At 40.4% G+C, this 12040-nt stretch overlaps 1 protein-coding gene across 1 annotated transcript; it reads left to right on the top strand.

The window, feature by feature from the left end:
• The first annotated feature begins 5570 nt into the window (after nucleotides 1-5570).
• LOC118095549 (vomeronasal type-2 receptor 26-like) lies at nucleotides 5571-11292 on the top strand. The gene is made up of 5 exons (XM_035136798.3): nucleotides 5571-5714; nucleotides 6495-7343; nucleotides 7917-8144; nucleotides 9545-9671; nucleotides 10397-11292. The coding sequence occupies exons 1-5, from the start codon at nucleotides 5586-5588 to the stop codon at nucleotides 11290-11292; spliced, it is 2229 nt and encodes a 742-aa protein (XP_034992689.3). The 5' UTR covers nucleotides 5571-5585.
• Nucleotides 11293-12040: the final 748 nt, after the last annotated feature.

The raw sequence follows: 12040 nt of genomic DNA, 5'->3' as shown, positions 1-12040 counted from the left end.
AAGGAGAAGAAAAGGAGAAAAAGAACAAAGAAAACATATATATTTCAAAACACTTTAACATTTACACTTACTAAAACCTACTGTCCCCCCACCCTTTCCCCCCTCCACCGTATCATGACTTCCAACCACTCCTGTATTCTGATTTTGGTTTCACTGATATTCCGCATACCTTTCTCTAATTTAATTTATTTTCTTAATATTGTGCCCCTCATGAATCCGCTATTAACTGCGCCTTTTCCACTTGTTTTTGTAAATAAATCTTGAGTGGTTTCCATTCTTCTCCTGCTTTTTCTTCACTTAAACCTTTAGATATTCCAACTCTAATTGCTAAGTTCTGATAATTTATTAATTTGGTCAACCACTCTTCTTTATTTGGAACTTTTTTACTCTTCCAATTTTTAGCGATTAAGAGTCTACCCGCTGTTGTCGCGTGCATTAGCACGCATCTGTCCCTTGGTTTAATGTCTTCCTTCAACATGCTCAGGAGGAAGATTTCCGGCTCTTTTTTAAAGGAGTATCTAACTATTTTTTTTAATTCTTTATATATCTCGTCCCAGAACTTCTTAATTTCTTTGCAGCACCACCAAATATGTAGGAAAGTACCTACTTCTTCCTTGCACCTCCAACAAGTGTTACTGACCCCTCCGTACATCTTAGCTAATTTCGAGGGCGTGAGATGCCACCTAAATTGCATCTTGAGCACGTTTTCTTTTAAATCATAATTTGAAATATAATTTGAATCTCTAATCCATAAACTTTCCCAATTTTCAACCGTAATTGTTTTTCCCAAATCTTGTGCCCACTTTATCATAACAGCTTTGGTTAATTCATCTTTTGTGGCCCAATCCAACAATAATTCATACAAATTTCGAACAAATTTATTTTCCCCCTCCAATAATATTTTCCCGAATTTGGATATCTCTCTTTCGAAGCCAATTTTTTTATCTTCGCTGAATTTTTGATTTATTTGAAAGTATTGCAACCAGACATTGCAATACTTTTTGACTTCATTATATTCTTTCAATTTTAAATTTCCATTTTCTTCTTTTAATAAATCTTTATATGTCGGCCAATCTTTATCCATATTAACCCTTTTGACTGCTATTGCTTCTTTAGGTGACAACCACCATGGTACTTTTGGTTCCAAGACGCCCTGATGTTTTTTCCATGTTTTAATTAAGGATTTCCTCACAATGCTGTTCCAGAAGGTGCTGTGCTTCCCCGGTTTTTCTTTCATTAGGTAGTGGTGCCAACCAAACCCTATTCCAAATCCCTCTAAATCTAAAATTTCAGTATTTTTCAATTCAATCCAATCTTTTAACCATGACAGGGCCGCCGCATCGTGGTACAATTCAAGATCGGGTAAACTAAACCCCCCTCTCTCTTTTTTTTCAATTAGTAGTTTGTGTTTGATTCTTGGCTTCTTGTCATCCCAGATGAATTTCATTATGTCTTTCCTCCATAAATCAAAACAATTTGAACCTCCCAAGATCGGAATGCTTTGAAACAAAAAAATCATTTTTGGGAGGACACTCATTTTTATCACTGAGATCCTACCCATAAAAGAGATTTTTAGTTTTTTCCAAATTTCCAATTTATGTTTAATTTCCTTCCACTTTTTTTTCATAATTTTCTTGGTACAGGTCAATGTTTTTATTTGTCAATTGTATGCCCAAATACTTTATTTTCTTTCTAATTTCAATACCAGTTTTTTCTTGTAATTCTCTTTTATCTCTTTCTTCTAAATTTCTTACTAACAAACTACTTTTTTGTAATTTAAATTGAACCCTGCTAATTTCCCAAATTCGTTTATTCTTTCTAATGCTCTTGGAACACTTTTTAATGGGTTTTCTGTCGTGATCATAACATCGTCAGCGAAGGCTCTGACTTTATATCTTGTGGTCCCTATCTTTATCCCTTCGATTTCCTTATCCTCTCTAATATTTTTAAGCAAAATCTCTAGTACTATCATCCATTTCAAAATCTCTAGTACCTTCATCCATTTCAAACACAGTTTTAGGAAGGCCTCCCAACTTTTCCTGCGTACATCATACTTTGTAAGTAAACAGAAAGATGCACTGCGCCAGAATTATTGAATAAAAAAAAATGAAGACTCATATGGATTTATGTTCTCAGTAAATCATGAAACCCTGGAACTGCATTTATGAGGAGAGCAAAGGACAACGTACCATTGAGAGATTTTGCTGGAAATTTATTCCAAGTTAAAATCTATTTTAATTTTAATTAAATTTTATTAAATTTTTGAATTTTATGTTTTTGCTCTTAATTCTGACTAGCCATGAGGTGTTAATGAGAATCAGAGTTCAGTTATAGTGATTTTGATTATTACAGGGCCGATAATCCCCAATACAGATTGCTCTTGGTTGAATTTCTGCCAGAGGGGAGATTACAGACGCTTCAGGTTACAGACTCCGCTAAACCAGAAATAGTACCTCGGTTTAAGAACTTTACTTCAGGCTGAGAACAGAAATTGTGCAGCAGCTGCAGCAGCAGTGGGAGGCCCCATTAGCTAAAGTGGTACCTCAGGTTAAGAACAGTTTCAGATTAAGAACGGACCTCCAGAACGAATTGAGTTCTTAACCCGAGGTACCACTGTGCTTTTGAAGATATAGTTTGTTCAGGTTTCTAGTTATCTGTACCCCTTGGTATCTGAATTTAGAGCAGCAGACTTTTATTTTTGTGCATTTGCAAAATAAGCTATGGCAAACTGTGGCTAGCTACGGTTAGCTCACTATCAACTACCGGTAGCTAGCTAACTAGATAGATGTGCTTGTTCTGGGACTTCAGAATCTTAGCAAAACAGATCACCCACCCTGTAATTTTTATAATTATTGATCAGCATCACTACTTCTAAATGTCACATGGGAAATCAGAGATGAAGGCACAACAGCATCGTCTATATAGGTGCCTATCAAATTACATGAATCCAGTTAGGGAGGTGGATGTGACGCACATACATAGTTCCATGCGGCCAGGTTTCCCTGTAACTACAGCCAAGACTGAAATTGTGACTACAGGCAAACATGATGGCTTCCAGTTGCAGTTCAGCACAAGAATGGTTAGCGCTCCACCTGTTTTTCCTGCTGTTGCTGCTGCGTTGTTCTTCTAGCAAGAGTTTGAACTCCTCCTTAATTCAAACCAATTCATACGGTCCTCTGGCAGACATGATCATTGGTGCATTTATATCCATTGCACAATTAGACTTAAGAATTGAGAAATTAATGGAGGAACCCCAATCCTCTTTATTCTCTGCAAAGTAAGTAGTTACTAATTTATTGGGAAATTTTCTACTGGGCCCACTGATCATTCTTGAGTTAATGAAATAAACAACTGCATCAGCTTCTCCTGTAAGCCTTCTAGGATACATTCAGACTTATGTCCCACCACTCGAGTTAGCAGAAATAAAGCCATTATCAGTTTCAGGCACCACATGTGGCTCATCAAATCCCTCTGCACCACAGTGTTAAAAATGTTTGGGGGAGTTGACGATAGGGTGGGATATTCATTCTTGTGAGAAGAATCTAGAAGTGCTTATTCCTAGTCCTTCCATTAAAATTCAGACTTGCTTGAAAGGCCACTCTACTCCCCTCCCCACAGTGCACTGGGGTATTTCTGTCTATGTATAAGGAGAGATGCTCTATGGCAGGTCTGCCACACTGAAGTGGATCTCCCTACAAATTGATATTCTTTTAGATGATACCCCAAAATTGACCTTTTTGTTCAGAATGCAGAAATGTACAGGTTACCACAATATTCCTCATCAACTGCCAAGTAAGTAGTTAATTATTTATTGAAAGGTTTTCTAACCCAGCTGAAGTTCTTAAGGTTCTTGAAACCCATGGAAGTTTCAACCCGTCCCTCTGCCAAAATTTACTTGCAAGTCAGCTGTGAACAGTTGCATGGGCCTCACTTCCCCCTAGCATGCACCGGCTTTTAACCTGACAGTGCAACCCTATGCATATCTACTCTTATGTAATCACCACTTGGTAGTGTTTACTCCCAGGTAAATGGCTGCAACCGGATTGCAGCATAAAACAGATTTGCATGAAAGCCAGTTCCATCGAGGACAATGGGATGTTTCCTCTCCAGTTCTTGGGATCAAGTACAGCTTTCATTAACACACGTTTACAGGTGAAACTCAGAAAATTAGAATATCGTCGAAAAGTGCATTTATTTCAGTAATGCAACTTAAAAGGTGAAACCAATATATGAGATAGATGCATGACATGCAAAGCAAGATATGTCAAGCCATTTATTTGTTATGATTGTAATTATTTGTCATTAGGCAGGTCAATTATAAATGGAATGGAATGTAATAGCGATGTTTATTTTTGTATTATTGTAACTGTTTGTTTTATTACTGTGGAATTTCCAAAAGAAAGCATTTGTAAAAGAAATATAACAAATAATAAGTTGCATTATTGAAATAATTGCACTTTTCGACGATATTCTAATTTTCCGAGTTTCACCTGTACATGCAAGGAAACTATTTCCAGTGGAAGCTTGTCTGATCACAAGTGTAATCCTGTACATGATTGCTGGGGAATCAAATCTCGTTGAATAAAAAGAAGAAGAAGAAGGTTTTGCTTCCAAAGTTTGTTTAAAAAAGAGAGGCATGCAGCAGCAGCAGGGCTACAGGTAGCGCTTTACATATGGCAGGAGAGCAGAGCTTAGCTGATTTCCACAAATGGATCCATCATCTTCCACAAGGACAAGTCTGAGCCTGGGTGACACAGACCTTGCATTTCCCAGGAACAATGTGCTCTTGTCAGGTGCTAATGGCTTGGGCATAAAAGGAGCCCTTTAAAACACCAACCATACAGAAAGCAGTGAGGGGAAATGGCATTAAAGAAAGCAAGGGAGAGAATGTGAAAGAACATCCCACTCCTACACTCTCATCTTTCTCTCTGTCTTAGGCTCAGATTCAAGGGACACTAAAAAAAGGCCTTGTGTCCCGCAGGTTAGACCACCCTTGTCTAATGTTTAGTTCTTCTCCGGGTTGAATTGGGAATACATTCCCATGAAAATTTCATGTTTCAGAAATGGAAGGAAGGTGGTGGACAATGAAACTAAACAAGGGGTAGGCATGGACACAGTTAAATGGGGACACTAATAGAGCCTGACTGAACTTGGCAGGTTAACAACTTCTGGTTCTGGGATTCCCATATCAAAACCCACCAACTCATTAATACCACAACAATGGATCACTTGGAACCCACCATTCACATACATCAAATCAGAACCTATTAGGAGACTGCTGTAGTTTCATTAGTTTAAATAAAATGTTCCTGTCCTATGGGTTGCAACATTCAAGGTACATAGATTCACAAATCAAAAAGCAAACTGAAACACAGTTGTTTCTCTTCCACCAGTGTTGCAGTCATTCTTTGTCTCATTGCAGAGTCCTCCCGAAAAACTACCAGCATGTTCTTGCCTTCATCTTTGCCATGCAAGAGGTCAACAAGAATGCCAAATTCTTATCCAACATCACACTGGGATCAACATTTTATGAGAATGCTTTCAATCCATTGCGAACTTGTCGGAACGCTCTTGCTGCTCTTTTCATGGGACAACAACAAAAAACCAATTACCACTGTAATGGGGAAGATAGGTTAATTGCCATTGTTGGAGGGCTCACCTCCCAAAACTCTATTCAGATGGCCAATATATTAAACACCTACAAGATTCCACAGGTATGTATGTAGATACAACTACAAGGGCAGACATACACAGGAAAACTCCAAAAGAACATCCAGGTTAGCTTTCAATCCCATTACATTATGTTTTATATACTTGCGTCCTACATTAGACTTGATATGCGTACAAGACAATGTTAAAGCCTCCTAGCTATGTGTTGCCTACACTGCCATCTCAATTAGCATTGGGATTTCAGCCGGGGCGGGGGGATAAACCCATAATATTAATAATCCAAGTTCTGATTCTTCCAAACCTGGCCATGCCACAAATCATGTAATTATAGGAGCATCCAGCTTCCTGTTTAGAAACTTCTCCTAGCCTGAGACTTAATAATGCCAGGGGTGTATATTTAGAAAAGTAAGACCAGGTGGTTAACCACCACAATACAGAAGTATGCTTTCTATGAACTAATAGGTGTTTTTTTGATTCCTGGAAATATAATTCCTGGACTTCCAGTGCTTCCTGCCTAAATGGAGGCAGCCCCCACGCAAGTGAAGATCATTTGCAGAGGAAAACAAGGATGATTTGAGAGTCATTGTCCTTTCAAGCTTCCTCCAGGGTCTGGGGGGAATGGGCTTCACTCACAGATCGTCTCAATAACTGTCTCTCACTCCGGAATGGAATCTGAAAGGCAGGAGATGCTGAGAGGAAAAGCACCCCACATTTCGGTAACCCCCCGATGCAGACATTAAGAGCAGAGGTTCTTCTGTATATTATGGGTTTTAACAACAGAAAATTAATAACAATTATATTATATACGATTCCTTTCCCTCTAGCTCAGCTATGGCTCCTTGGATCCAGCGCTGAGTGACAAAAGGCGCTTCCCTTCTTTCTTCCAAATGGTCCCAAATGAAGAAGCTCAGTATGATGGAATTGTGTGGCTACTCCAGAAGTTTGGGTGGAACTGGATTGGCCTCCTTGTTTCAGATGATGACAGTGGAGAAACCTTCCTTCGTACTCTCAGACCAAGGCTATTCCAGAATAATCTTTGCATTTCCTGGACCCTGGTGATCCCAATAGTAACAATATTTTTATCTGATGATCTTCTTAAACAAAACTTGAGCCCAATTGTGTTTGCTCTCACAGAGGAGCAAATGAATGTGATTCTTGTCTATGGAGACAGTCAGTCTCTAGAAGCTCTGAGACTGGTTTTAATCTCCTGTGAGGTTTACCAAACATACCCTCTGGAGAGGGTATGGATTATAACAGCTCAATGGGATTTCACTGCAGGGCTGGGTGGAGACGAATTCCCTTCAATATCCTTCAATGGCACCTTGACATTTACACTTCATTCAAATCCAGTTCCAGGGTTTCAAGAATTTCTACAGAACATAAATCCATGGCAGCCAAATCTTTATTTCATCCAGCAGTTCTGGGCCAGTGCATTCCTCTGTTCATTCCCAGATCACAATCTAATTGTGACAACTCAGGAACACTGCACTGGGGAGGAGAAGCTGGAGAAACTCACTGGACCTGTTTTTGAAATGGAAATGTCCAGCCAGAGCTACACCATCTACAATGCTGTCCATGCAGTAGCACATGCTCTCCATAGCATGTATTCATCAAGAGCCAAACAGAAAGTACTGGGTGAGAGACGGACGCAGTCAAAAGTTAAGCCCTGGCAGGTACTGTTAGCTACTTTCCTCAATGTTAGAAGCACAGGTGTTATTATTACTGGTTCATATGTTGCACAGCTGAGACTTGGCATGGAAGAGAGGCCTTGGGGATTATCCCTGGTGAGCTCTATCATTGGGTGGGAATTTATCTCTCATGCTTTGCAAGCTGCACATTCAAACTCTTGAAATTAATCCATCCCAGGATTCTCCAACTTGGGCTGCGCAAGAGGCAGGGGTGTCCTCTGTTATCAGAACTGGGTTGAAACCTCGGATGTATGCCCTGTAGCACTGTGGCAATTCAGAGTAGACCGTTCTGGGCTACAGAGACCAATGGTTTGACTCGGCAAAAGGCAGTTACAAATGGAGGAGGTTTTTTAATTACCCAGAATCTATGCCAAGTCGAAAAGCATTCCAAGTCATGTCTCTTATATTGTTACTAGAAAGGCTTACAGCTCAATGGCAGAGCATCTGCATTCTTTCAGAAGGTCCCATATTCAACCCCCAGCATCTCAAGATCATGCTGGGAAAGAGAGAGAGTATTGGCTTACAAGGTTTTTGGATTTTTTTCCTCTTGCAATCTAGCTCCACTCCTTCCTGAAGAACATCCACTTCAACAACAGTGCTGGGGAAGAAATCTCTTTTGATGAGAAGGGGCAGCAGGCAGGTGGCTATGATCTCCTCAACTTGGTCACATTTCCCAATGAGTCTTTCCAGAGAGTCCGAGTGGGGAGGGTGGACCCACAGGCACCCCCAGGAAAAGAGTTCACAGTGGATGGAAGTGCCATTGCATGGAATCCCAAGTTCAAGCAGGTGGGTGGGACTATATTATTTTATCTTGTTTTGTCTTGTTTTAATCATCATTTTTTATGAGAAGATCAAGGGATCCAGGAAAACAGAGATGGCTACAAAGGAGAAGTGTGAGGAGGCAAGCTCTGGTACTCACTGATGAAATACTATTTTTGTTACTTTGTTCAAATTTGTTGATCCAGAACTAGTTTGAAGCTGATTTGGAGCTCAGGTTAAAGAACAAGGTATTTCTGAGTAAGGAATTGGCAAGTATTTAAAACTCTTGAAAAGGGCCAGTTGTTCTCCAAAATGCCTTTTTGGGAACAATCTTTGTTTGAGACTCTGTCCCGCCATATGGAGCCCAGATTAGGAAAAAATCACCTACCACCTGAAGTGTGTGATCACTAATGTTGATGGATGGAGTGCAGGATGTTGGTCTCCATCAGGCTGATGGTGAGGCCAAACTCCATGCAGGCTTGGCCATAATGTTTGGGATGAAAGCATCCGAAATGCTCATCAACGCGCTGATGCACAGAATGCTGTGCTGTCATATACATGAGGCAATTGATGGATTGAGTTTATATACCACTCTATGCCCGGAAGTCTCAGAGCTGTTCAAAGAATAAAATCAACCTATAAAACAACAAACTACTTAATCAAAATGTAAAAAACTGAATAACCCACCCACCCTCCAAAAAACCCACAAAGATGTAAGATGTATTAGCAATGTAAGTAACACTACCTGCATTGTATATTTTAATCTGCAAGTTCAAGTACACTTGGTAAAAATTAATTCTTTTTTAAACTTTAAAAGAGAGTGTCTTGCATAGTTTTTATGAAAGGAAAGGGGGAACTTATTAACGGGTCAAACGACCAAGGCTATCTTCCGCGTAACTCTGTACTGTAAATGGGAACGAGAGTTTAAGTCCCATAAAATGGTTGGTGAAAACTTCCTTGGAGAGCATTGTCAAGGTTGTGTATTCTGCAGAGAACATACAAAATATGTATAGCAACCGTATTAAATATCTTTCATCACCAACAACAAGAAATTGCCTCTTCTTTGTCTCACACATGATGGTTTTTCATTCCCTACTCCTGCACACCTAAGAAGGAGAAGAAGCATCTGCTGCTGGCTCCTTATTTCAGCTCTCCTCTCCCTACAGAAGGGAATCAGCCTTGGGTTATGAGGAATCAATCTATCAGGAAGGAGAAGGTTGGCAGGAGCTTCTCTTTGCCATTCAGGCATCTGCTGGGCTGGCCAAATGGTCCGGGGACAGCAGAAAGCATCTTTGTCAGGGACCCTGATGCTTGCCCAGGAAGCAAATGCTTGACAGCCATCCTCTAATTTCAGTCCTGTGAAAAGTAGACATAGATGACAATAAGATTAATTCCATTCAGAATCTCCTGCGTGTCATTACCATTAGGTGCTGCCCATTTCCACCTGTGTTGAGAGCTGTCACCCTGGACAGAGTATGTTTGCCCAGCAGGGAAAGCAAATGTGTTGCTATGACTGTGTTCAGTGCCCTAAAGGGAGGATTTCAGTCCAGAAGGGTAAGTGAAGGAACCCAAGTCAACTGGAATTCCCATCTTCCTATCCTACTTAGATATCCATGTCTTAATCTTATTATGTCTGCTTATCTTCTGCCATGGATCCCAAGCATTTACGTTACTGATAAATATTTTACTTTCCTCTCCCTCCCCTTTGGACAGACGCTCAAGAATATATTGTGTGAAATAAAGTTAATGGGATTAAACACCACTGAAATCAGGATGACATCCATCTTGGTAGAAATGGTTAGGATTGCAATCTGTAGATATCCCTCTCTTGCCATTGAACCTGCAACCAACAAATTTTCATCTTCATTTATTTACAAGTAGTGAATTATCTCCTCTATTGTATCCACACAGTTCCAATCCTTAGGAACAGTTATTTCTTGTCAAATATAGATTTGACAAGCTCCATTATGGAAAGTGTAAAAAAGAAACACTTGGGCTACAAGCCTTGAAATACAATGATATGGGGTTGGATGCAGAGATAGACATTGGTTAAGGGAAAAAGACTGAAATCAATCAGTATAGTGCAACCATGAGAAATAAATATTAATAGAATGATTAGTAAAGCTGAGATGCTCAGAGAGGAACCACCACTTAGTTGAAAAATTAGGCTTTGGTTCATCAACTCAGTAATATGTTTCGTGTACAGCATAATAGACAGTACCAATAATATTAATAAGTATCACTTCAGGAAATGCTAAAACCATGCTTTTCACTTTCAGATGTAGATCAATGTGAGAAATGCCCAGATGATCACTACCCAAATGCCTTTCAGGACCAATGTATTCCGAAAAAAATAAGCTACCTATCCTATGAGGAGCCCTTGGGGGCAATTCTGGCTTCCTTAACTCTCCTGCTTTCTCTGGTCACACTTGTTGTGATGGGGACCTTTGGTCTGCACTGGAACACTCCCATTGTCAAAGCCAACAACTGGGGAATCACCTGCACCTTGCTCTCTTCTCTGCTTCTCTGCTTTCTCTGCTCCTTCTTATTCATTGGCAGGCCTACAAAGGTGACCTGTGTCTTGAGGCAAACCGTCTTTGGCATCATCTTCTCCATTGCTGTGGCTTGTGTGTTAGCCAAAACCCTCACTGTGGTTTTGGCATTCATGGTGACCAAGCCTGGAAACAGCCTGAGGAAATGGCTTGGGAAGAGGCTGGCAGGATCCCTTATCATCTTCTGCTCTCTCATTCAAGCTGGCATCTGTCTTGGGTGGCTGGTATCCTCTCCCCCATTCCCAGAGTTTGACCTGCACTCCCAGGATGGGAAAATCATAGTGCAGTGCAATGAAGGCTCAGACGTCATGTTCCACATGATTCTTGGCTACATGGGTCTTTTGGCCATTGTGAGCTTCTCTGTGGCTTTCTTTGCCAGGAAGTTGCCTGATACTTTCAATGAAGCCAAGTTGATTACCTTCAGCATGCTGGTCTTCTGCAGTGTTTGGCTGTCCTTTGTCCCCACTTATCTGAGCACCAAAGGGAAAAACATGGTGGCTGTGGAGATCTTCTCCATCTTGGCCTCTACTGGTGGTTTATTGGGTTGCATCTTCCTCCCCAAAATCTACATCATTTTACTTAGGCCTGAGATGAACAGTAAAGAGAGGTTAGTAAGGAAGTAGGTGTGGTGTAGTCAGGGGGGGAGAGGGGGGGAGGATAAGCAGTGTCTCATTCCCTTGATCCTCTCCTGATTGCATAGAGTCCAAGAAACCTCTAATGCAACATTTGAACATGTGGGTTCTGTGATTGTACTAATATTTCAGATTTGCAGTACAGTTAGGTCCCTTGTTGTGTGCTGTTAAGAGCTCTCTGGCATGTTAGAGAGGGAATTTTTTGGAAGAGTTGGCACAATGAGGATTGCTCCAAGCACATTAAAAATTGATTTGATTTGCTTCTGCCCTCATCCAGCTTTAAACAAATAATCCCCCATAGAAATATTGAGGCTAGAATAAATCAGACACTTAGCTTTGCAAATAAGTGAAGATTTTACTCACAGTAAACAAGATTTTACTCAAGTACACAAATGCCCATCCATTGGAAGTAAAAATGAAGATCAACAAAAGTTTCCAATGATTTTAAAATGGGGAAAATTCATTTCCTCACAAATGGAATCACACAGTCCTTGTGTTAGCTTTTCATTCACATGGCTTTTCTTCAGCTGGGAACAATAGCTTGGCTAACAGCTTCTTCCAGTAAGGCAGATGGAGGGGGGGAGGATGCAAAGGCCTAAACTCTGAAATAGTTTGAAACTTGAGGACCAGCAAAACTTAGGCTTACTTGAATGAAATTCATTAGATTGACCACACACACACACAAACACACATGTTGCTTAACATCTACATGAAACCACTGAGCAGGTTCATCAGGAGT

This window comes from Zootoca vivipara, chromosome 12 (genome assembly GCF_965207765.1).
Source record: "Zootoca vivipara chromosome 12, rZooViv2.hap1.1, whole genome shotgun sequence".
Taxonomy (NCBI): Eukaryota; Metazoa; Chordata; class Lepidosauria; order Squamata; family Lacertidae; genus Zootoca; species Zootoca vivipara.
This window is presented reverse-complemented; position numbering and strand designations above follow the sequence as displayed.

What these genes read in the sequence shown, in the direction of transcription:
- LOC118095549 (XM_035136798.3), top strand. Translation starts at nt 5,586, where the DNA reads ATGGGACAACAACAAAAAACCAATTACCACTGTAATGGGGAAGATAGG. An exon ending in CAAAAGTTAAGCCCTGGCAG is followed by an intron (nt 7,344 to 7,916) that starts GTACTGTTAGCT and finishes CTTGCAATCTAG; the next exon opens with CTCCACTCCTTCCTGAAGAA. An exon ending in GAGGATTTCAGTCCAGAAGG is followed by an intron (nt 9,672 to 10,396) that starts GTAAGTGAAGGA and finishes TTTCACTTTCAG; the next exon opens with ATGTAGATCAATGTGAGAAA.